The sequence below is a fragment of the Leopardus geoffroyi genome, chromosome A3, assembly GCF_018350155.1.
Source record: "Leopardus geoffroyi isolate Oge1 chromosome A3, O.geoffroyi_Oge1_pat1.0, whole genome shotgun sequence".
NCBI classification, from domain to species: domain Eukaryota; kingdom Metazoa; phylum Chordata; class Mammalia; order Carnivora; family Felidae; genus Leopardus; species Leopardus geoffroyi.
In genome coordinates, this window is record NC_059336.1 from 132,208,587 (window position 1) to 132,235,236 (window position 26,650).

Genomic DNA, 26,650 nt, shown 5'->3' on the forward strand with positions numbered 1-26,650 from the left:
CAGTGTTTTTTTTTCTGCTAGGCTAATGTCTGGTTTCTCTCTGTTATTTTACCAGCTACTTGTGCTTAATGCCTAGGTCCGTTAATTTATTAAGGATTTCAGAATGGTGATGCTCCAATTCAGTCATGCCTTTTTTTTTTTACCCTCCGAGTCGTTCTTTTTTTACTATATTGACTGGAATAATTCTATAAAGAAAAATATTCCCCCATTTACTATTTGGTTACCTAGTAGTATAATTTCTGGGTAGAGAAGGACAGGAATGACAGGATAAATCCTTTATTTTTTTCCTTATATTTACCAGTTTTCAAAATAAAGGATTAGTTTACTTTTATTCTCTAAAGGTGAACAATTTTGGGGGTGATGTATCAGTTTGAACTCAGTCTTAAAACCTGTTTGATGTTTCAGTCCTTTGAATATCTTATTGATGCTCAAAGTTTGACACCTTTGGCAAATGATATCCTGTTCAGGTTGGTTCCTGAGTCCTTTTCCATCCCTTTCCATCCCTTTCCGTCCCTTTCCATCTCTTTCCATCCCTTTCCATCCCTTCCCCTTCCCCCCCTCCCCTCCCCTCCCCTCCCCTCCCCTCTTTTTTCCTTTCCTTTCTTTTCTTTATTAAAAAAAATTTTTTTTTTTTTAGTGTTTATTTTTGAGAGAGATACAGAGATAGAGCACAAGTTGGGAAGGGCAGAGAGAGAGAGGGAGACAAAGAATCCAAAGCAGGCTCCAGCCTCTGAGCTGTCCAGCATAGACCGCAATGTGGGGCTCAAACTGAAGAACCGCAAAATCATGACCTGAGCTCAAGTTAGACGTGCAACCGACTGAGCCACCCAGACACCCCAGTTCCTGAGTCCTTTTGCTGTAAACTTAGCTGTCTTTGATAGCTTGCTATCTGATATTGTGGGAAGTTCCAGACCAATCTTGTACATTTTCTGTCCTTGATGTGGAATTAATCATGCTTACACCTCCATCTTTTAATACATGGATGAATATTTCTTTAGACTAGATCCCTGGCATATGGTGTGCACATTTGACACTTTGATAGATGGTGCCAAATTACCGTGTAAAAAAAGGTTTGTATGAGTTTATATTACTCTAATTGTTTAACATTTTTATTTCACTGCGTTTTAGCCAATACTGGAAATTGTAGTTATTTAAAATTTGTATTAGTCATATCCTCAAGAAAAAAAGATGTTAATTGTGTTAAGCTGCATTTCCTTGGTTAATTATGAGGTTCAAGATATTCCATATGCTTGTTAGTAATTTGTATTCCTTTATTGCTTATCCCATTTTTCTCTGTGTCATTTCGCTGTTTTAAAATCGATTTATGGGGTGCCTGGGTGGCTCAGTTGGTTATGTGTTAAGCACCTGACTTTGTCTCAGGTCATGATCTCGTGGTTCATGGGTTCGAGCCCCGTGTCAAGCTCTGTGCTGACAGCTTGGAGCCTGGAGCCTGCTTCGGATTCTGTCTTCTTCTCTCTCTCTGCCCTTCCCCCACTCATACTCTGTCTCTGTCTCTCTCAAAAATAAAATTAAAAAACCATTAAAAAAAAATAAAAGTGATTTATTAGAATGGTAATGGACCCTGTATAATGATTTTTTGTTATATATGTTGGAAATATATTCTCTTGGACTATTAACTTGTCTGTTGCTTATTGAATCTTTAAACATAAATGTAGTCACATCTATGCATTCTGTATTTTGATTTTTGCTGGGGAATACCTTCCCCATCCTTAATTTATAAAAATATTCCTTTATACTTTTACATTTTTATATTTGATTTTATTAAAAAAATTATTTTTACTATTTATTTTTGAGAGGGAGAGAGAAAGACAGAGTACAAGTGGGAGGGCAGAGAGAGAGGGGGACCCAGAGTCTGAAGCAGGCTCCAGGCTCTGAGCTGTCAGTAGAGAGCCCAGCGCGAGGCTCGGACCCACCAACTGTGAGATCATGACCTGAGCTGAAGTCGGAAGCTTAACCAATTGAGCCACCCAGGCGCCCCTAACTTGTTACATTTTAATTTTGAGAGGAGTGGGAGTCTATTTCTGAGTCACCGGGAATTTATTTTTTTATATGTGTGAGATTTTCACACATGGGCAGCCATGCCCAATACCATTTGTAGAAATGCCTTTTTCCCATGAAATAAATGAAATGTCCTTTATATCATTGACTAAATTACCATATACACATGAATTTCTTTTGACTCTGTTCTGTTATTTTGGTTTGTTATTTGTTCCTGCACTAAAATCACATTGTTGTATCTGGTAGGGCACGTCTTCTCATTGATTTCCTTTTATAATATTTTTGTGGCAGTTCTTAATCATTTTCTTCTATGAAGTTAGAATTAGCCTTTCATTCTGTTAAAAAAATACACTACAGTTTTTTCTTGCATTGCTTTAATTGATAGATATTTTTGGTTCTTTGGATTATTTTGGAATATTAAGCCCTCCCATAACAGGATAGTATATCTCTCTGTATACAGTTTGGTTTTCAGTAAACTGTTTGCCATCAAATATGTTCAGAAGAAACTCAGGCATAAGAAAATTGGTTTTTAAAAATGTAGACGTTATGAAATGCCAAAAAAATAACATTGGTTCAGTCTTTCAGTATAATGTTGAATTAGTAGAAATTTTTATCCTTCTCTTTTTTATTATTTTAAACTTAATGATTAAGTCTGATGTTTGTTGAAGCTTTCTGAGTAAGCTAGTAAAGGATTTGGTCTATTTGTGCTTTTAGCTCACCAAGTCCTTTTTATTCAGGAATAACGAAGTATTTAAAAATGTTTTCTTTAGCTGCTTTCAAGATGGTTTTTTTTGTTTAACCTGTTACTATAGTACACTAAATTTTTTTCAAGGTAGTATAAAATGTAAAGAAAATGCCACTTGCTATAATTTTGTATTCTGAATAGAGTACTGAATTTGATTTACTAATATTTTAAGGAATTGTTTGTCTGTGTGTATAAGTGACATTTGACCTTTGATTTAATTCAAAGTTGTTTTTTTTTTAATGGGTGATGGGCATTGAGGAGGGCAGGATGAGCACTGGTTGTTGTATGTCAGCCAATTTGACAATAAATTATATTCATAGAAATAAACAAAAAAAACACATGGGCTTTCTTGATTGGTTTTCGTATCATGGTGAGACTACCCTAATAAATAGTTGAGAAACATACCACTTTTTTCTGAGCTTTGGTACAGTTATATAAAATAGAAACTCTTCATTCCCTGAGGCTGAATTGAACTTACTTGCAAATCTTTTTTTTTTTTTTTTTTAATGTTTATTTTTGAGTGGTGGGGGAGGGGCAGGGAGAGAGGGAGACACGGAATCTGAAGCAGGCTCCAGGCTCTGAGCTGTCAGCACAGAGCCTGATGTGGGGCTTGAACTCACTGACTGGGAGATCATGACCTGAGCTGAAGTTGGACACTTAATGGACTGAGCCACCCAGGTGCCCCTGGCTTGCAAATCTTTTAAGCAAAAATTTTCAGTATATTTAATGACAAATATTTTAGCTTTTAAAATTTATTATGATAAACTTCGAATGTACCCCAAAGTAGAAAGAAGGTATATTGAATCCCTGTGTACTGTTCAATCAGCCTCAACAGTTACCAACCATGGCCGGTCTTACCATGGTTCAGTCACACCAGAAATTGGCAATTTTTTTTTTTTTTTTTTTTGTAAAGGGGCAGTTAGTACATATTTTAAATTTTGTGGCCCAAGATGGCCACAAATCAAAGATTTTACGTTGATAGTTCATATAATAAGAAAACACATTTCTACACATTGTTGATGAAATTCAAAATGTGATAAAAAGTACAATTTTTTAAAATACAAGTCTGTTAAGGAGAAGAGTGAATTTATTTTCTGGGGCAATAACATTTTGTTGAATTGGGGTTCACAGTCAATGTTTGTAGATGTTCTATTAATGCTAATGTGTAATAAGATTTTTTACATATTTTATTAGAAAATACCTTTTCACACAGGTAGGTACTGCCAGATACTATTATCCAACAGCATATGGTTTATTTTTTATTTATTAATAGGATTTATTTTTAAAAAGTTTTACATTTATAGAAAAACTTGAGGAGATGGTAGAGAGCTCTCATAATACCACCACCCTCCCACCCTGTAATGTTTCCTCTATTAACATCATAGTTTTGTACATTTGTTACAAATAATGAACCAGTATTGATACATTATATTAACTCAAGTCCATAATTGATTCAGTTTTTCTTAATTTTTACCTGTGCTCTCTTTCTGTTCCAGGATCCCATCCAAGATAGTATGTTACTACATTTAGTTATCGTATCTTCTTAGGCTCCTCTTGGCTATGGGAATTTCTCAGACTTCCTTGTTTTTGATGACCTTTACAACTTTAAGGATTACTTATCAGTTAATATCGTAGGATATGTGTATAGTCTTCTATTAGAATTTGATGTTTTTCTCATTATTTAGATTCAGGTTATGAGTTTTTAGGGAAAGACTACAGAGGTAAAGTGCCATTTTCATCACTTGTTAAGAGTATATACCAATACTTTATTTATGACTTGATGCTGACCTCGAGCAGAGGATTCTGATTGAGCATATTTATCACTTGGAAGATGTTTATAGAATTCTGTTAAATTCTTATCTTGATATTTACATTGTAACAATGTCATCACACTGCAGGTTAGTTACTTCCAATTGCAGATTGGGTAGAAGCTTCTCAATTACAGAGTTTAAATGGATTTTGAACATGAAACAGCAAAAAGAAAAAAAAATACTGTTGGAACTGTGAGACTCAGAAAATACATCCCTTGCAAATTTGTGCACTTGAGTGGAGAGCTCACTTCTTGTTTTGATTTTGATAGCAATGGGAAGTACAAAAAGGGGCTTGATGTTAGCAGTCATCAAAAGTTTAAGTTTTGTATATAAGCCCTATTTTACCTTGTCATTTTAGGTTGTATTAATTACAAAACATTATTAAGGCTGCAGCTAAAGCTAATTTCCATGCTATTGAGTGTTCAGTAGTAGTAGTTGAGGATGGTCTTGATGAGAAAAATTTCAGTTTCAGCTCTAAGCTCAGATCATTGCAATAAAACTTCACCAGTGCTAAGCCGTTGATTGAATTGCTGTATGGAAAGTGAGTCAGGATACACATCTTCTATTTCTGACAAAAACAGATGAAGATGGTTAAGTCCACAAAGAGCAAATAACAACCATTAATAGCATTCATTTATTACATGAGATTCAAATGTATGTTCCACTGAGTTCTTATAGAAGATCAGTATTACAGAGACTAACTACAGACTTAAATGTCATACATTTTCACAAGCTTTGTAAATTTGTCCAATAAAAACCTTTTCTGCTCCACATACATTTTTACCACCGTCTTTTGTTAACACACCTACTTCAGTTTGTACTGAATTAGTGTTTTCTCAGCTTCTTCGAAAGTATTTTTGCCTATAGTTGACCTATGCAGACTGTTTATAGAGGCTGATTCTTTACTTCAAATTTGGCACTTAACTCCTCCAATAAATGGTAACAACTGCATAGTATCAGCAACATCTGTTGACTCACCAAGAGCTGAGAAAAACCACTCAAAATCGTTTACCTTGTTTTTTAATTGACTACTGATATTGCCCCCAGTGTCCTCAACTCCTTGAGCAACTGTTGTTGAAAGACTGATAGCCTTGAGTTGATTTCCGCTGGACACATTTCTTCCGCTGATGCAACGAAACACAACTTAACTAATTCGCTATTGGTAAATGGCTTTTCTTGCTTGCCTGATAAGCCATCTGGAAGCATTCTTTGGTTTTGGTCTTACATATGTTTAGAAAATTTTAACATTTTTCCATAGCTAATTTTAATCTTTTAATTTTGAAGTACTAAAAAATTTCAAGAATTCTTGAAAGACTTTTTGCTCTCCTACCCAATCTTTTCTCCCTTTCTTCTGAGAGAGCGCTTGCTGTCCTAAAACTCGGATGTTTTTTCTGTACTCAATCCCTCCTTTCCTTCTTCCCAACTAGATCTGTTATCATCCTTTTTATTTTTCTCACGTGATTTTTGACTAGTTCAGGTTTTTATTTACCTCTTGAGTCAGTTTATATTTTCTGTGACGGTATCCGTCTTCTTTTCCACTTTTGTATTGAATAGAGTATATGTACATTTTTTAGTCTTAATGTGTTTCTTTTTGTTTTATTTACAAAATAACACCCTTACTTTTTTTTTTTTGTAATTATTTACTGCTTTAAAAAAATTCCATAGCTCCAGTTTTCTTTAGATGTATATTGTTCTTTTCTAGTTTCTTTATCTGCCTAATTTTTATTGTCCTTACTTTACAGTGCAGAGGCCTGTGTGATTATTGGATAGTGAAAGGATAAGGAGAAATACCTATAAATGCATTTGAAGTTATAAATTTCCTTTTGAGTCCTGCTTTAATTTTGTCATACTTTAAAATATTTTTTTTTGTCTTAAAAATTTTTTTCTTCATGTTTATTTTTGGGAGAAAGAGCACAAGCAGGGGGAGGGAGGGAGACATAGAATCTGAAGCAGGCTCCAGGCTCCGAGCTGTCAGAACAGAGCCTGATGTGGGATTCGAACCCACGAACTGTGAGCCAAAGTTGTACGCTTAACAGGCTAAACCACCCAGGTGCCCCATGTCATACTTTAAAACAAAAAAAAAAAAAAGATTTTATTTGTGACATACATCGAGAAATTTATAAAACAAACAACAGGATTTATCACAAAGCAAACACCCATGTATTTACTACTCAGGTCAAAAAATAAACATTGTCAAAAAATAAACAATTCCAGACGTTCTCTTGCACTCTTTCCTAATCACTACCTCCGTGTGTTCCGCCGAAAATAACCACTCTTCTGACTTTATTAGTAATCATTTCCTTGCTTTTCCTTCTCGTGTATCACCTAAACAAGCACCCATGATCTTTAGTTTTCCTGTTTTTTGAACTTTATATAAGTGAAATCGCTGAATATCTCTTTTGTATCTAGCTTTTTTGTTCAGCATTATGTTGGAAAGAGTTATCTAATCTAGATTGCTACAGTTTATTAATTTCATTGCTGTGTTTTATTCCATTGCATGTCTATATCATAATTTATTGGTATATTTCAAAATTTTATTTGTTACAAGTAGTGTAAATGTTTCTTCTTTTTAATTTCTTTTTTTTAATCTTTATTTATTTTTGGGAGAGAGACAGAGTGTGAGCAGGGGAGGAGCTGAGGGGAGGGAGACACGGAATCAGAAGCAGGCTCCAGGCTCTGAGCTGTCAGCACAGAGCCCGACGCGGGGCCTGAACTCACGAACCGTGAGATCATGACCTGACCCGAAGTCGGATGCTTAACCAACTGAGCCACCCAGGTGCCCTGTAAATGTTCTTGTACTTAATTCTGCTGCGTTTATTCCTAGGAGTGGCATTTTTGGGTACCTGTAGTCTATCTTAGTAGGTGGTAATAGCTTTTTTTTCAATGTGGTTATAGAGGTTTAGTTTCTAAGTTCCCTTTGTCCTTGCCAGCACTTGGTATTGTCACTTTTAAAAGTTGATCATTTTTGTGCTTGTGAAGTGGTGTTTCTTTCACAGTGATTTAAATTTACCTTTCTTTAATGAAATTTCATGCCTTTTCGTCTTTGAATATCTTCTTATGTGAGTATCTTCTTATGCGTGCTTAAGTCTCCTCATTTTCCCATTACGTTGTTTGTTTGTTTGAAATAATTGATTTGTAGGAATTCTTTTTCTTAGAGCATGAGTTATTGCTTTGGTTCTAGTTTTTCCCTATTTATGGAAACCTTTTCTGTTTGTGTTGCTTGCTTCTGGGGGCGTGGGGTGGGACGTGGGTGGAATATACAAATAACTTTTCTTCTGAATTTGTGATTCCTGTCTCTCGGGGGGGGGGGGTCAGTAGCAACCTAGCTAGGTGTAATATCTCTGGTCCCACTGCTACTGTTCTAGTCTAGGTGCTGGTAGCACCTGCCATATGCTGCTTAGGAGCAAATCGTGGAGAATAGGAGAGGAGAAGGCCCTGTTTTAACTGTGGCTACCAGGGACTCGCTCTTTTCCAGTGGTATGGTGCTTACTCCCTCTTCTTCTGTCCATCGAATGTGGTATCTCAAAGGTTTTTCTCAACTGCCTCTATCTCCTCAGCTTTCTTCTCTGTGAATTAGGTGCAGTAACTTGTTTTGTTTTCAGAAAGCTGTTTTTTTTTAATTATGAATTCTTTGGTTGTTTTTTTTTTTTTTTTTTTTACCTTTTATGTTCCTCATTTTTACGGTTTCTCTTTTAAATGGGGTGCCTGGGTGGCGCAGTCGGTTAAGCGTCCGACTTCAGCCAGGCCACGATCTTGCGGTCCGTGAGTTCGAGCCCCGCGTCGGGCTCTGGGCTGATGGCTCAGAGCCTGGAGCCTGTTTCCGATTCTGTGTCTCCCTCTCTCTCTGCCCCTCCCCCGTTCATGCTCTGTCTCTCTCTGTCTCAAAAATAAATAAACGTTAAAAAAAAATTTTTTTTTAAATATTTCTTTTCTTTTTTTTAATGTTTGTTTATTTTTGCGAGAGAGAGCATGAGCAAGGGAGGGACAGAGAGAGAGTGAGAGTGAGTCTGAGGCAGGCTCCAGGCTCTGCGTCAGCACAGAGCTTGATGCAGGGCCCGAACTCATGGATTGCAAGATCGTGACCTGAGCCCAAGGGCGGACGCTTGCCCAACTGAGCCACCCAGGCGCCCCTCTTTTAAAATATTTCTATTTAAATAGATTTTTGTATTCTCTAAGAGGGAAAATGACTCATTTATGTATTTCTTGTCAATAAGCATGAGGAAGATAACCATATAAAAAGTTTTGTCTGATACTTCCTTTTCCGTTAAAGATGTCCAAATCTAAAATCAAAGATTTCATAAAATTAAACTCTTGGTTGTAAAATAATTTGCCTTTTTCAGCAGTAATGATACTTTTGGGTTTTGTTCCTATTAAGCTTTTGGTTTTCTTTTTTCTAAAAAAAGTGTTTTTTCCTTCCCATTTTGTTTTCCAGCTCTTTTGTGCTTTTCAAGATGATAAGTATCTGTACATGGTAATGGAGTACATGCCTGGTGGAGATCTTGTAAACCTTATGAGTAACTATGATGTACCTGAAAAGTGGGCCAAATTTTATACTGCTGAAGTTGTTCTTGCTCTGGATGCCATACACTCCATGGGTCTCATTCACAGAGATGTAAAGCCTGACAACATGCTCTTGGATAAACATGGACACCTAAAGTTAGCAGATTTTGGCACATGTATGAAGATGGATGAAGTAAGTAATAAGCAAGTAAAAGCTACTTTAAAAAGCAATTTTTTTTAATCCTTATTTATTTTTGAGAGAGAGAGAGAGAGACAGAGCATGAGCTGGGGAGCGGCAGAGAGAGGGGGAGACACAGAATCCGAAGCAGGCTCCAGGCTCTGAGCTGTCGGCACAGAGCCCGATGCGGGGCTCGAACTCACGGACCGCGAGATTATGACCTAAAACAAAGTCAGACGCTGAACTGACTGAGCCACCAGGCTCCCCCCAAAATGCTACTTTTTAAAAACAAAAATAAAAGAAACTTCAAATCTTTATTTTTTTTGAGCAAAGATAAATTTAGTTTTGCTAACTGTGTAGTGACTGAAACAAAACTTTAACTGATCATCTTGTTACAGAGTGCTTTATTTATAATTATGTAGCATTGGATTTGGTGAATCTAAGAGAAATAAGAATGCAAATAACTTTAGGCATCTTCCTCATAGAATGTTGATAAGCAGTTGCTACCAATCAAAACTACTGCATGTCTTAAATGATCCAGGTGAAGAAATAAGACACAAAATATAAATTAAGGTACATGGGTATTTCCATCACCATTATTATTTCTGTATTTTTCCTTTAAAAAAAAAAAGCTAAGGTAAGAAGTTTATGATCCTATCACCTGCTAACCCTGTCTGTGTCAACCACATTGAATAAATTTGGGGACATCATCTGTTGTGTACTTTACCTGGTAAACAATTCACATTTTGATCAATAGATTCAGTAGTGTTAACGTCATAGCTGATTATGTTGATTTATTCCTGTTGTAAAATTTATCTCTTTTTCTCTATAAGTGTACCATATAATTCCTGTTTCGTTTTTTAGTTTCCCTGTTGGATCTTGGGGGGTGACTTACATCCATCAGACTTTCTAAATGTTAATGTAAATTGACAGCAAACTGGATGCCATCTTTTGTATGGTGTTTATAACCTTCCAGTATGCCTGTATAGCTATTCATATTTCATAACCAGAATACTTTATCAAAGAAAAAAAGAATATCTTATAAAGATATTTATTTTGAAGTAAGCTGATTTTCCTTCTCTTTGCCTCTTACTCATGCCACCTGTGTGACATTCACTTCTATAGATCATACTGCCCCCATCAGCGATCTGTAATGTTCCAAGCTCAGCTCAGATTTTACCTCATTTAGAAAGTCTTCCTTATGATCCTAACCTGATGGATCACTTTCCTAATGTTCTTACTTATTTAGAATTTGTGCTGTGTTTCATAGGCCATTTTCACGTATCTAGGTTTGTATGCCCTGTCTACTCAACCAATACTTAACATTCCTTTCTCCTTTGGTCTTCTTCCTGGATTTTGTGCTTGTGTCCATGTTCTGCATTCATGAGTCCGTGTTTAATAGATGGAGCATTTGTCCCTAGAGCTCCCTCTTGTGGTATGAAATGGTTAATAGTAAATAGTATGAAATGGTTAATAGTAAAAATTATCTTCAATGAAAATAAAGTATAAAATAATTTCTAATAGGATGCTAAACTTTTTTATGTCTGTTGTACAAAGTGAGTGATGTTTGTGTGTTGAACTTCCATGAGTGTATTCTGATTCTAATTAAACCAAAAACTTCTGGGAGGGTGTAGAGAAATAAGTCACGTCACATGTTTTTAGGGTAGTGAAAATGAAAATGACTAAGGAAAGAGGGGTATATAGAGTGTGAGAGTGTGAGAAACAGGACAGAATATGGTATTTATAGCATAATCTTACAAGCATGTAAGTGAATACTAAATTTAGCAATTTAAATATCTTAAATTGTCTCTTAATAAGACAAAATAAAATGTGGTTTATATAATTATGTACTATTTTTTAAGTCAGGTACATATAGCTGAGCTAATTATAATCCTTGGTTCATCACTTATTGTTGTTAGTAGTCAACAGAAAGGCTTCATCTTGTTTTTATTTTATAATGTTTTCCCCCTTTCTGTTTCAGTCTTATTCTCTCTTTCCCTGATAAACAACCAGTGTCATGTGTTTGCTATAAGTTCTTGCACGCTATTGATAACGATGTACATATGTATAAATGGTATCATGGCATGAATGTCATTTTTTTAAACTTTTTTCGCTCAACACTGTTTTATATCTTTTCTAATATATGTAAATTAGCTCATTGCTTCTTAGTATTCCGTAGGGTCTATCTGTTAATTTTACTTATTCCCCCTTATGTTGGATTCCTAGGCCACATCCATTCCCCTGCCACCAACAGTGCCATGTTGAATCTAGTTAAACTTAGATGTTGAACATCTTTAGGTGTGGCCCATGTGTATTCTGACAAGGGTTTCCTCTAATACATACCTAGAGGTGGGACTGCTGACTCAGAGGATACGTAAAGTACAAACTACCTGACCTCTGGAATGGCTGTGATTGTTACAGCCCTTGCTAGTAGTGCATTAGCGACCCTGTCTCCGTGTCGGCACTCCCCCTTCCTATTACTCACTCTCTAACTCTTACCAGTTCCATGGGTGTAAGGTAGTAGCTTAAAAAAGAAATTGCATTTCTTTCATAACTAATGATAGCAAACTTTTCTTCATGTAATTGCTAGTCGTTTATCTCTTGAATTACTTGTGTGTGTCTTTTGACCCTTTTAAAAGCAACTTGTTGAAGTGAAGAATTCCTTATGTAATCTCGGTAGTGATTCCACAGATCTTCTGGTCAGCTACCCGTTTGTGTCTTTCTAACAGAAATTCTTATTTTCCATGTAGTGAAATAGGTATTTTTTAAATATTGAAGTTTAAAAATGTTGTTTGTTTTACCCCAAACTTCCATGCCTCAAGTAATAATAATGATGAGAACAACTATGTATGTTGAAGAACGAAGGAGTTTTTTATTAAAAACTATAGTACATAGAATTCATAATCTTGTTATTTTAGCTGTTAATGTAAATAGTGCTGTTGCATATTTCAGGTTCATCACTTTATCTGCCTCTGTTTGATTCTCATTATGGCCTCCAAGCTGTTAGAGGTGCTCCTGGCTTCATTCTCTTTCGTCTGCTTGTCTGTGGGTGGGATCAGCACCCTGGGGTGTGGGTCAGGTCTGGCCTGTGGCCTGTCTTGTACTAAAAACGGTTTGTCCGGTTTTAAAAGATCGTTAAAAAAAAAAAGACAGAAGGTAGTAGATAGAGATCCTGTGTGGCCACAAAATCTAAAATATTTACTGGCCCTTTAAAGGAAAGTTTGCCAACCCTTTACTACAATATTGACCGAGACTCTCAAATTATTTTTTAGCTCTTCTGGCATCATATGAAACAATATGCCATAGATAAATGCAAAAATAAAATACAACTAAAAATTATACAAGGACTAGACTAATTTGTTACTGTCACAGTTCATTAAGAGTAATGGTATATCTCATTAAGTTCGCTCATTAATAAATTGTGGTTAATACAGGGTTTTTTTGATGCTGTTGTTCTTTTTCTCTCTGGAAAAGATATGTAGATGTACGTGAATGCCCCAGTGTAGTATGTTTATATCTAGGTGTATCTCCATGATAGCCGAGAAGTACTGCTATTGAAATTACTTGCTGTGTTGGGTGAATTGAGTTTCTCCTTTGCTCGTCATTAGGCACTTCATAGCCACTTTACCAACTTTTAAGGCACATTTTACATTAGTGTTTTAAATTACCTAGAAATAATGTAAAATTATAACCCTGAATATTCTAGTGTATACTATTTGATTAAATTGAGGCTATACTTCTTTAAAAGCTAATTGGCAAATTGTTACTGTTCTTAACCCTTCTAGAAATGACATCAGTTTTTAAAAATGGAGGTGTTTCTACTCGAGTTTCTGAAAAAACCCTATTTTCTGCAAAATTATACATGAAGAAGAACAGGTTTTTGGACGCGGTCGGGACAGACCATTCAAAAGCTATGCAGCTTTGTAACCAGAGCCCAAATGAAAGTAATAATTGGTACCCCAGGAGATAACTGGAATAACAGGCAGCTTTTTGTGCCTTGGGCGCTGTGTAGTGCCAACGGAGATGGGCTTCTAAACCAGTTGGGCTGTTTTTAGATAGAACACAAGAAGAAGTAGGACTTTCCACTAGCCCGAGAAGGTTATGAGGCAGGGGATGTGCCTATTTGAGAAAGGAGCTCCTGGTGCAAGTACTTATTTTTAATTATTAAAATGAAGCAAATAGACTCCTGCCTATGTAGCAGTCAAGCTGAGGCCTTAATGTGTCTGATAATTAAGAACGCCATTTACAAGTTTTCCCACTTTCACAGGAAGCATTTATTATTATTTTTTAAATGTCTGGTTTTTTTTTTAACGTTTATTTATTATTGAGAGACGGCATGAGCATGGGAAGGGCAGAGAGAGGAGAAGACACAGAATCTGAAGAGGCTCCAGGCTCTGAGCTGTTAGCACAGAGCTTGACGCGGGCCTCGAACCCACAAACCCAGCAAGATCATGACCTGAGCTGAAGTCAGACGCTCAACCGACTGAGCCACCCAGGCGCCCCATAAATGTCTATTTATTTTTGAGAGAGATAGCATGTGAGTGGGGAAGGGACTGGGAGAGAGAGAGGAAGACAGAGATTCCCATGTAGGCTCCCTGCTGTCAGCACAGAGCCTGATGCAGGGCTCGAACCCAAGAAACATTAGATCATGACCTGAGCTGAAACCGAGTCAGATGCTCACTCGACTGAGCCACCCAGGTGCCCCATTACAGGAAGCGTTTAAGAATAGTTTCCTGGACCAACCTCATGATTTGTGATGGACTGATTTTGTGTTTTTAGTAAATCTCTTCATTTATGATACTTTATCCATTATAAAATGCCAGATATATTTTAGCAACCATTTAATCTGATCTATTTAAAGTATTTTTGAGGAAGTTTTTGAAAATACATACCTGTTTATGTTGCTCTCCTGCTTAGATTTCTGTCATCTACTGAATAAAGTTCAAACTCCTTAGCTTGTCCTATGAAGCCTCTTCCTTCCTTCCTTCCTTCCTTCCTTCCTTCCTTCCTTCCTTTCTTTTTCTTTTCTTTTCTTTTCTTTCTTTCTTTCTTTCTTTCTTTCTTTCTTTCTTTCTTTCTTTCTTTCTTTCTTTCTTTCTTTTTTTCTCTTTAAAAAAAAAAGTTTTTTTTTTTACGTTTATTTATTTTTTGAGAGACATAGAGAACAAATTGGGGAGGGGCAGAGAGAGAAGAAGACATAGAATCTGAAGCAGGCTCCGGGCTCCAAGCTGTCAGCACAGAGCCCAACGCGGGGCTTGAACTCAAACTGTGAGATTATGACCTGAGCCAAAGTCGGACGCTTAACTGATTGAGCCACCCACGCACCCCATCATACAAAGCTTCTTATGATGACATGATCCCTTCCACTTTTCACCCTCATTCTCTATCATTTGACCTTTTGTACCTTATGGTTCAGGGGTCTTAAATTACATTTAGTTGTTTTTTATGCCATGAAATCAATAATTTCATGATTCCTGGCCTTCATATATGATGTTGAATACAGTTTACTTGGCAGATTCCTACTCATACCTTGAAACTCACTCCAAAGTTTTCTTATCTTGCAAAAGCTCCTCAGGTTACTCCTATGTCCTTTGGACACACCTCCTTTTTGGAGCATTTTCTTCTTTTTTGGCAGTGTAGGTTGAAGACTTGTCTTGTATTTTCTCTGTCCCAGCTCTGGAATCAGCTGCTTCTCTAAGAAGCCCAGATTTCTCTTATCCAAGAATGGGATTTAGAGGGGCGCCTGGGTGGCTCAGTCAGTCGATTGAGTGTCTGACTCTTGGTTTCGGCTCAGGTCACGATCTCGCAGTTCGTGGGTTCGAGCCCCGTGTCGGGCTCTCTGCTGGCAGTGCAAACCCTGCTGGCGATTCTCTCTTTCTCCTTCTCTGCCCCTCTTCTACCCCACGCTCTCTGTCTCTCAAAATAAATAAATAAAACTTAACAACAAAAAGAATGGTATTTAGAAATCAGTATTTGGGCGCTCGATGTGCTTCTTGCCCCTGGAGTGTCATTATTTCTAGGCCTGGTCAGCAGACACGTGTATACCAAAGAGACTATATGTGCTAATCCACATGCACACACATTCGTACTTAATTCTGTACTTATGGGTCTGTATATATAGGCTACTAAAAGTTCTGAGTTCATACTGATAATTCTGATTCTTGTCCTACACCGCAGGGTTCATTCGCATCCTCCTCCTTTCTGTTTGATAATTGCTTTTTCAGTCACTGAGAAACCTGGCTCTCATTGTCTACACTGTCTTTACCTACTTGTTCACCTCTAGGATACACTTAAAATTATTTCAGAATTACCAGTTCCTACCTCTGTGACAAACAGATTTATTAATTAGAATGTATTATTTTTTGTGCAGTTCCTTTTGTGTTTAGCCTTATAGCATATGTTAAAGACACTGTTTTCCAAAGTTACTTAGGTCATTTCTTTTATCCTTACCCCATTTATTGTGGTTATGTTGTTAATTTACAAAACAGGTTCATTTCTTACTATATGTATTCCATTTAGTGTACCTCCCTCACACACATCCTGGTTGATATTAATTGTTTATTTATAGTTTTTAAGATGTGTGAAACATTTCCCTGGTTTTCAGATTAAAACTGTACAACTGCATGCTCAGAGAAGGATCCCTGCCTCCTTACTCCTACTACCCACTCCCATACTTCCTTCTTTCCACCCTGTTCTCTCACCCACCACCCCATAGGTAAACCAGGTCTTTTTAGTGTCTGGTTTGTCCTTCCTGTATTTCTTTAGAATACGTTAAGAGACTTGTCATAAATGTGGATTCTGTACTCATATCATATGAGGACGTCTCCAGGAGATAATTTTAAAATATCTTTCCCAAATGTTTTTTTAAAAAAATTTCAACCTCCAATATGCTGGTCAGAAACTATGGTTGGAATATTTTTCCAAAAGCAGAGTGCTATTAACTCAGTTCTTTAGTCCTGTGAAAGTATTCTGCAAGTGATTATTAAACTTGGTCTCCATCTTACCTTTCCTGTCTTCATTGTTGTGAAGCTTTACTGTTCGCTGATTGGGACTTCACTGCATTTCTTGAATTTGCTTTATATGACGTCATTCTTGTTTCTTTACTTTTGCTCTTTTTCTGCCCTAGCTGTCATGTCGTGGGCCCTCCTTTCAAGCCTGACTTACCCAAGCCTTTACAGCCTAACTTTATGCCAGTTACTTTTGTGTCTTACCCTTTCCTCTCCTTCCTCTAAACCTTTGAATGCCAACTAATTTTGTTTTAAGTCTAATTTCTGGGGCACCTGAGTGATTCGGTTGGGTGGCCAACTTTTGATTTTGGCTGAGGTCATGATCTCACGGTTTGTGGAATTGAGCCCTGCCTCAGGTTCCACCCGGGCTGATAGTGCAGGGCCTACTTGGGATTCCCTCCCTCCCTCCCTCCCTCCCTCTCTCTCTCTCTCTCTCTCTCTCTCTCTCTCTCTCTCTCAAATAGAAAATAAATAAATAAATAAATAAATAAATCTCTTAATGTTTCCCTCCCTCCCTCCCCCCCCCCTCAAATAGAAAATCAATCAATCAATCAATCAATCTCTTAATGTTTCCTCTAGTAGAAGTTTAGGATAGTCCATGATAAAAATTGATTTTATGCTCTGCATTTTGAAGTCAGGTACTGATTTTTTCATCTTTTATCCTAAGTACTGATCCATACAAATTATCACCCTCATAATTTGCCCCATTATTTTCAGAACTTTTATTTTATTTGTATTCAAACTAAAATGGCTTTTATGCTCTATTTGCTGTATTCTTGGGAAAGTAAAATGATTGAATTGTTGCTAATATGAGGAATGAAAAGATTGTTTTTGAAATTAATTTCCTATGATTAACATATTTTATTGCTATTAAATACATTTACATAAATCATATTTATAAAATACATGGAACTTCCTTTTCCCAAAGAAAAGTCATAATACTTAGTATGGGGGAATTTATGTAGCTTCCTTATGAGCAGCGTGGGTGACATACTTTTCACTGGGCGGGTAAAGGAAATGGAGGGCATTTAAATTCATCTATAAAATCTTAGCAGGTTTGGACAGAGCTAAAGGTGAATGAGTATTATTTAGTGTTATATTGTTATACTGATTTAATTTTACAGCCCACACACATATACAAACATACACACATATATATGCTACAACATGCACACACGTACTTGTATTTATGATAGTTCTTGTCCTTGTCAAAAAGACATCAGATAGGGAGTATCTTATTACACACCAAAACTAAACACAGATAATGGTGTTTTTATCATTTTGTTAAATAACCTTCGTGCCACAGCTCTGTATTTCTAAATATGCAGCTTGGTGGTATAGCTTTCAAACTGTTAAGATCTTTTAATTTAAACATTAGATCTATTTCCCCCATTTTTTTTCTTAATAATAAGAACCATTTTTATCCAGCCTCCAAACTAGGCTCTTTGTAATCTTAAATACTGCCGGTTCCTTTGAAAATACCAAAGCTTCCTAATTCTTTTCTCCAGGTTAGTGCCTTAAGATCACGTTTTGTACTTCCTTGTAACTGCCCTCCTAACTAATTAGTAGTGTAAGAAAAAGTAACAAAAGGTGTTGATTTGCATGGAATTCCCATGCAGTGTACCACTTTTTACTTCTTTCATTGATGAAGCTCCTGTATTTTAGAGTTGAAAAGTTACCCTTGATTTCCCGTAATCCTGACACTTCTAAGCATTTTGTGATACATTTACCTTCTGTCCTCCTAAAGCTATATCAGCAATGAAGCTCTATTGGTAGCAATTTGTAGCCACTATGTATATAATAATAAATGAGTTAGTTGCATTTATGTGTCTATGGTTTTACATACAACTGTTTTTCTTGATCTCTGCTCTCTACCCAGACAGGCATGGTGCATTGTGATACAGCAGTTGGAACACCTGATTATATTTCACCTGAGGTTCTCAAATCACAAGGGGGTGATGGTTACTATGGGCGAGAATGTGATTGGTGGTCTGTGGGTGTTTTCCTTTTTGAGATGCTGGTGGGTAAGTAAATATTTTAACTTGTTCTGTTTTTAAAAACCCACCTGATACCACTTTAGTTTTAAGTGAAGAATTTGAAAATATGAGGAAATTAATTGTGTGCTGTGGAAAGAAGTGGAATTTTTTAAAACGTGGAATTAGTTTTATCAGTTATGACAGGTTGTTATTGGAAAATTAAAACCAAGCCTTGTACTGACACAGTGATTTAGTGGATTATAAAAGGCATTAAAAGTATACTGCTGGAAATAATCTTTCAGTAGACCTTTTGGTATGAAGACAGTGTTAGAATAAGAAGCAAGTATACAGCTGCAGTGGGCCTCCAGTCCAAGATTTTCTTGACCGAGTATTTGTTGTAAATATTTTAAATGTAAAGCTGTTAATATTTGTTTCAATGATAATAGAGGATTAAAAGTACTCTTTAGTTTATGTAATTATGTTACCTAATTGATTCTTGTCAACTGTGTTTCTTCTGTTGTATTTATTTATGGTTAGTAAATCTAGTAAAATCATTAATAGTTATTGACCTATTTGACTATCAAGATAAAAATATTTTATAATAGTATTTCATTCTCAGAAAACTCAGAGGCATATTTAATAATTTCTTTCACTGTGACCAAATCAAAATTTGAAAGGCTCATGTAGTCCAAAACTTTTTTTATATCATCACTTTCATTCTTAAGATTTCTGATTCCAAAGTACTGGGGTCACAAAAATATCTTGTGGCTAAGGAAGCCAATGACTGAATCATCTGGCTTGGGGATGAGGGCAGATATAGCTAAATCTACTTTCTGGGGCAAGTGTGATAAGGCTGATAACATTATATGAAATAACTTCAGAGTTGAAAATTTATTTTTAGAAATTGAAGAATTTATTTTCTAGAGGATGTCCCTAAAAAAATTGATAGCGGAAAATCTGTGAAATCTGTGGGATAGTTGAGTATGATTATTACTGAAAAAAAAATGAGAATATTTTGTTAAGTCTCAAATTTAAATAATAATTAGCCACGGACCGTTTTTGTGGCCTAAGTTGCCTTCTCTTGGTGACCATCTCGTGTACGTAGTACTGATCTTGCTATGCTTAAACTCATGTCATTGTATGACCTACTTTGTTTTGGGCCTTTGTTATTGAAGTGCATCCCTTTATTTATTTTTTATTATTATTTTTTTAATGTTTATTTATTATTGAGAGACAGGGAGAGAGACAGCATGAGCATGGGAGGGGCAGAGACAGGAGAAGACACAGAATCCGAAGCAGGCTCCAGGCTCTGAGCTGTCAGCACAGAGCCTGATGCGGGGCTCGAACTCACCACCTGTGAGATCATGACCTGAGCCGAAGTCGGATGCTCAACTGACTGAGCCACTCAGGCGCCCCTCCATTGCTTTATATGCAGAGTGTGTTCCCTGGTAGCTGTCCATTCTCCCCACCTCTGGCCCAAACTGATGATACATTAGGTGTATTTTGTAATCTTTTGAAAGTAGAATATATTCTAGGATTTGCCTGAAGTCTTCTAGAGATTTAGAAAATAATGTACTTTGGAGGAACTCACATGACACCTTTGAAGGGACCGTTTAAATTCCTGCTATTGTTTTCATCTCTGAGAATTGAATTTAATGAGTTTGAATGACACTGATTTACAGTATTCTGAGCCTACTCTGGTGCCTGCCTGCTCAGGTTAGTTAGCACTGGACTTCATTTAAAGGACTCTATTGCAGTTAAAAATGGCCCTAGAAAAATCTTGAATTCATTTGTCCTTCCATGCACTTGACAAATTTAAAGTTAACATATTTAAATATTATGAAAAGTGTTTAATTTGCATTCTCTGTTACACTCTGTGTCTTCTTTCTTGGAATTCTAGGGGATACTCCATTTTATGCAGATTCACTTGTAGGAACATATAGCAAAATTATGGATCATAAAAACTCACTGTGTTTCCCAGAAGATGCAGAAATTTCTAAACATGCGAAGAATCTCATCTGTGCCTTCTTAACAGATAGGTAATAGACATTGAATTTCTTTGTAGAGAGCCCTTAACTTCTAAATTCGTAGAAACGAAAGCATAGCTAACTCTTATTTGCATACGAAATCTCGTTCTCTTTATCCAAATTGCATTTAATTCTGGGTGAGGCTTTTCCTACTGCTAGGCCTGGTGTTGGGTTACTCTCGTCGTTATGTGTGCGCAATCCCACTGAAATCTTAACTCTGACCTTAACCTTCGTGTCTAAAAAGAGAAAAATAGAACTTGGTAAGATAACGTATTTGAAAGAAATAAGGCTTATGTTATTCACATTTTATCCTTAAAAGTAATTAAGCCATAAGACTCTTATTTGTACATCTTTTGAGAGAAGAGTGTTTTGTGCAGATACATACTTGACTGGTTATAATCTCAAAAGCTGTTTGTATTTGACTTGGGAGTGCCCCCTTCCCAGCCCTTTTATATTTGCATTTGAATATGAGTAAGTCTGCCTGGGAAATTCGATATTTTTTTAAAACAAAATGGGTGAACAGTGTTGTGAAAACCTGCCTCAAAAGGAGAAGATAGAAACTCTTTGCAGTTTCTTCCTTGGCCTTTCTATTTAATTCTTTTAGATTTGTGGTAAGAGTCATTCTATCAAAGGGCAACATTTATAACCGGTGTGTGCACTGCAGTCCAAACTTGACACACTAGCATTATGATCTTAAGGAATTACTTTACTTTGGGGGGAAATAATTTTACTTACCCATAAATGATGGGGTCAGATTCAATCAATGATAGCTGAGGGCATTTCGAGCTCAAAAGTGCTGTGATTTCTCAGCAAACCATATTGATTGTTAGCCAGTTGCTGTTACAAGGAGTCCTGCAGTGACTGTCCTCACGTATTCATATCTTTGCATGTATTCTGGAGGGTAAGATCTTGAAGGTAGAATTCTAGGATACACACTTTAAAATGAGTTGATGTTGCAGTCCCTATCAAAATAACACCAGCATTCTTCACAGAGCTAGAACAAACAATTCTAAAATTTGTATGGAACCAGAAAAGACCCCAAATAGCTAAAGCAATCTTGAAAAAGAAAACCAAAGCTGAAGCCATCACAATTCCCAACTTCAAGCTATATTACAAAGCTGTAATCATCAAGACAGTATGGTACTGGCACAAAAACAGACACTATCAGTGGAACAGAATAGAGAACCCAGAAATGGACCCACAAACATATGGCCCGCTAATCTTTGACAAAGCAGGAAAGATTATCCAATAGAATAAAGACAGTCTCTTCAGCAAATGGTGGTGGAAAAACTGGACAGCAACATGCAGAGAAATGAACCTGGACCACTTTCTTACACCATATACAAAAATAAACTCAAAATGGATGAAAGACCTCAATGTAAGAAGCCATCAAAATCCTCAAGGAGAAAGCAGGGAAAAACCTCTTCGGCTTCGGCCACAGCAACTTCTTACTCAGTATGTCTCCAGAGACAAGGGAAGCAAAAGCAAAAATGAACTATTAGGACCATCAAAATAAAAAGCTTTTGTACAAGGAAGGAAACAATTAGCAAAACTAAAAGGCAGTTGACAGAATGGGAGAAGATATTTGCAAATCATATATCAGCTGAAGGGTTATTACTCAAAATCTATAAAGAACTTATCAAACTCAGCACCCAAAAAAACAAATAATCCAGTGAAGAAATGGGCAAAAGACATGGATAGACACGTCTCCAAAGAAGACATCCAGATGGCCAACCAACACATGAAAAAATGCTCCACATCACTCATCGTCAGGGAAATACAAATTGAAACCACAATGAGATACCACCTCACACCTGTCAGAATGGCTAACAACTCAGGCAACAACAGATGTTGGCGAGGATGTGGAGAGAGAGGATCTCTTTTGCACTGCTGGTGGGAATGCAAATTGGTGCAGCCATTCTGGAAAACAGTATGGAGGTTCCTCAAAAAATTAAAAATAGAACTGCCCTACAACCCAGCAATTGCACTACTAGGTATCTATCCAGGGAATACAGGTGTGCTGTTTCAAAGGGGCACATGCACCCCAATGTTTATAGCAGCACGATCAACAATAGCCAAAGGATGGAAAGAGCCCAAATGTCCATCGCTGGATGAATGGATAAAGAAGATGTGGTCTCTATATACAATGGAGTATGACTCGGCAATCAAAGAGGATGAAATCTTGCCATTTGCAACTACGTGGATGGAACTAGAGGGTATTATGCTAAGCAAAATTAGAGAAAGACAAATATATGACTTCCCTCATAATGAAGAATTTAAGATTCTTCAAATATATGACTTCCCTCATAATGAAGAATTTAAGATTCATGAACATAAGGGAAGGGACAAAAATAATATAAAAACAGGGAGGGGGACAAAACATAAGAGACTCTTAAATATAGGGAACAGAGGGTTGCTGGAGGGATTGTGAGGGGAGATGGGCTAAATGGGAAAGGGACATTAAGGAATCTACTCCTGAAATCATTGTTGTACTATATGCTAACTAACTTGGATGGTAATTAAAAAATTAATTAAAATGAGTTGATGTTGCAAAATTGACACCCAGAGAAGTCACATCAGGGTGTATATCCGTTGATTATAGTTACTTCTTCATTCTCATCAAACTGAATATCATGATTTTTTTTCCATCTGAAGTATTGTTAGTTTTTCTCATTAGAGAGGTTAGTCATTTTAATATGTTTATCAATTACAAGATTTGTTAATATCTGATTACCAATCCATGCTGATAAACTCAGAACGGATCCTGTATAGTATTTGATTTGGGACTAGATGGGTTGATGAGGATGACCATAATTTGTGCTGAAAGGTATAATATAAAACAGGATATATAGCACATGTTAATGAAAGGAGTACCATTCATGAGAAATTTGCCTAAACAATTTATTGCGGGGTGGTGGTGCAGTCCAAGGAATGATTGTAGATGGAGAAAAGATATTTTCTTTTCAATTTCTTTTCCATTATCGAAAAGAATTTAATGCCCTCATTGTGCTAGCAGTACTTCCCTCTAAAGTTTACAGGTTTTTTTTTGTTTCTATTAAACATAGCTCCAGGGGCATATATATAAAAAAAAAAAAAAGATGCTTTTTATGTCCATACAATCTTCATTGAAGACTCAAAAGGTCAAAGAATGAAATTGTTCATCAGAGTTAATACTGGTAGCTTCTAGCAATGTGTGAATTCTTTTTAAGAGATTTTTAAAATAACATTTTTATTAGAGAGGCTTTGAATAACTCTTCTGTATCAAAGTTAGACCTGTGTTCATTTTCCATCATGAAGTTGGTCATGCAGTTTTGGCCCATGCAGATGAATATTTTTACTTGAAAGCCTCATGTGTACTTTTGTTTGATACAAACTACAGAGGGAAATACATTTCCTTTTCCATGGCATTTACTATACAGTCCTTTTAATCTAGAGAGATCATATATTGTAAAATTGGCATTGCTTGTTTTTGAAAAACATTTAAGCTTGAAACTTTTGATAAAGATATCTCGGGGCACCTGGGTGGCTCAGTCGGTTAAGCGGCCGACTTCGGCTCGGGTCACGGTCTTGCGGTCCAAGAGTTCGAGCCCTGCGTCGGGCGCTGTGCTGACAGCTCAGAGCCTGGAGCCTGTTTCGGATTCTGTGTCTCCCTCTCTCTGACCCTCTCCTGTTCATGCTCTGCCTCTCCCTGTCTCAAAAATAAATAAAACGTTAAAAAAAAAAATTTTTTTTAAGATGTCTCAAAGTCATTTGTGATCCTTATTTTGATCCTTGTCAAGATAAGAGTTATTTTTTTTTGTTTTTTTCATAATCTTTTTATAATACAGTCTTAACTTGTATTGTTTAGGGAGGTACGACTTGGGAGAAATGGGGTAGAAGAAATCAAACAACATCCTTTCTTTAAGAATGATCAGTGGAATTGGGATAACATAAGAGAGAGTAAGTCAGTAACTTTAAATATTTCCATTCCATCACATTTTAAATCTCAAAAATTGATTCCTCTTTTGAATTAATAAGCATGTTTGATATTCTTAATGATACTACTTTTAAATTGGGAGGTTTCATTTCAAATTTGTTCTGTGGCAATATTCATAACTAAATTAATGTTCCTCAATATCTTAAGCTAATTTGTATTTATTAGCAATATTTCTTAATACTTTTATAATAGATTTCTTAATTTGGCACATTTTTTATGAATCCAAATAACTTTCAGAATCAGGGAAATAGCCTTGAATTTGAATGAGTTTGAATTAATAAATCACTATATGGAGACCATACTTTGATGAATACTAGAATAAGCATAGTAATTCATTTTAACTTTATATATATTTGACATTAATTCATTTTAAGACTAAGAAATATTTTACTTACAGAGTATAAAAAGCCGAAGACTGAAGAATGTATGTGCAAATTACTGCTGCTTTCAATTTTAGTACCTATAATAATACCATATTCCTCTCCTTGTTTAGTAGATTTATCTATAGATAAAGCTGATCTGATATAGTAATAAAATAGTTAGTGAGGTTTTCATTTTTTGAAATGATAAAATGTAAACCATGTTACCAAAATTTTCTAAGGTAAATCATAATGTTATTGATTAGTTATATATTATTAATATGTCATGTGCTGGTATCACACAATCACATATTGTAATTGATATAAAACAAAATCTGGATGGCTAGTGTATATTTGGATTATGCATAAAACAATTCATTTCTTTTCTTCTAACAGCGGCAGCTCCTGTAGTACCTGAACTCAGCAGTGACATAGACAGCAGCAACTTTGATGACATCGAAGATGATAAAGGAGATGTAGAAACCTTCCCAATTCCTAAAGCTTTTGTGGGAAATCAGCTGCCTTTTATAGGATTTACCTACTATAGAGAAAATTTGTATGTGATTTGTTTGTTACATTTTTATTGCTTTCAGGATTGTGCTTTAAGAGTTGTCTTACTGTGATATTCTGGACTATAGAAGATAAAGTGTTCATTTGTTTTAAACTGCTGAGTTTTTCAAAAGGACTATCAAAAGTTACTTTTCATTTAATTCCATTATTTCTGAATGTTGTATTCAGTTACAAATGAATGCAAGGCACTGTTCTGTATTCTTTGGGGGATATAGAATACGACCAAATACGTACTTTTGAAGGAACTTATCAACTGATGAGGGATATAAGAGAATAATATAGTCGTAATGAAGGGTAGAATGTGATATTTGCCTTATGAAAGGTACTGGGCCACCTGGGTGGCTCAGTCGGTTCAGCGTCTGACTTTGGCTCAGGTCATGATTTCATAGTTTGTGAGTTCGAGCCCAATCAGGCTTGCTGCTGTCACACAGAGCCAGCTTCGGATCTTCTGTTCCACGCCCCCCCCCCCCCCCCCCTTGCCTGCTGCTCCCCTGCTCTCTCTCATAAATAAATCTTGGGACACCTGGGTTGATCAGTCAGTTGAGCATCCAGCTTCAGCTCAGGCCATGATCTCACAGTTTGTGAGTTTGAACCCTTCATTGGGCTCTCTGCTGTCAGCACAGAACCTGCTTCACTTCAAATCCTCTGTACCCTTTCTCTCTCTGCCCCTCCCCAGCTCATGCTCGCTCTCTCTCAAAAAAAAAAAACAAAAACAAAAAAACATTAAAAAATACATACATTTAAAAAAGGAAAAAAAGAAAGGCACCAAAATATCTGAGGTGGTTCAAATAGAATGGTTCTGAAGAAAAATAAAAGTCACATCTTTGGGGTGAGGGTACGAAGTCAGGTAAGACCTCAGGGAAGGGGTGGCGGTTGTAAAAACAAGAAAGGGTTTTGAGTGGCCGAGATGTGGGGAGGTTAGGTGACAGTTGTGGGCAGGTGAACCATGGAAGCCAAAGTGTGGCGTGTTAGCACGCGTTGGGACAGAGTAGTGTGGTCCTAGGGCTCAAACACAAAGTGCTTATTGCTGTATTTTGATCATTTGGAAGACCTAATGAGATTGCGAGTGTTTTGCCTACAATCTCTCCATGTAGCACAGAGCCTGGCACAAGACCAGTAAATACTGATTGACTACAGTGAATATTGGGTGTAAAGATTAAAAACTGTTGGGAGTTAAGCAGCAGGTGATTATTGTGTGCTATACTGAGGGACTTTTGACTTTGACACGTAGCGAGGCGTTAAAGACATTGGAGAAACATATTTGAGAAACTTGGTACTTCCATGTATGGAATGGTAGGGGTGACCAACCATTATGGTTTGCCCAGGACCGAGGGGCTTCCTGGATGTGGCCAGGGACTTTCATGCTGAAACTGAGAAAATTCTAGGTGAGTTGGACACTCTGCCAACGGTAGTATTCTCAAAACTCTTGTCATGCTCACCGAGATGAGGATATGAGTGGCCTGGAGAAACCCAAGCATATTT

The 26,650-nt window shown here is 36.6% G+C and overlaps 1 protein-coding gene across 6 annotated transcripts in view; it reads left to right on the forward strand.

Annotated features, from left to right (window-relative positions):
* The window catches only part of ROCK2 (Rho associated coiled-coil containing protein kinase 2), a 139,522-nt gene that overhangs the window by 75,143 nt on the left and 37,729 nt on the right, over positions 1-26,650 (forward strand). For all 6 annotated transcript variants that reach the window (XM_045447707.1, XM_045447706.1, XM_045447709.1 and 3 more), the window contains exons 5-9: positions 9,008-9,268; positions 18,140-18,284; positions 20,137-20,275; positions 24,111-24,202; positions 24,995-25,154. In XM_045447707.1, the coding sequence (XP_045303663.1) occupies positions 9,008-9,268; positions 18,140-18,284; positions 20,137-20,275; positions 24,111-24,202; positions 24,995-25,154 (797 nt within the window). The remainder of the gene's footprint in view (positions 1-9,007; positions 9,269-18,139; positions 18,285-20,136; positions 20,276-24,110; positions 24,203-24,994; positions 25,155-26,650) is intronic.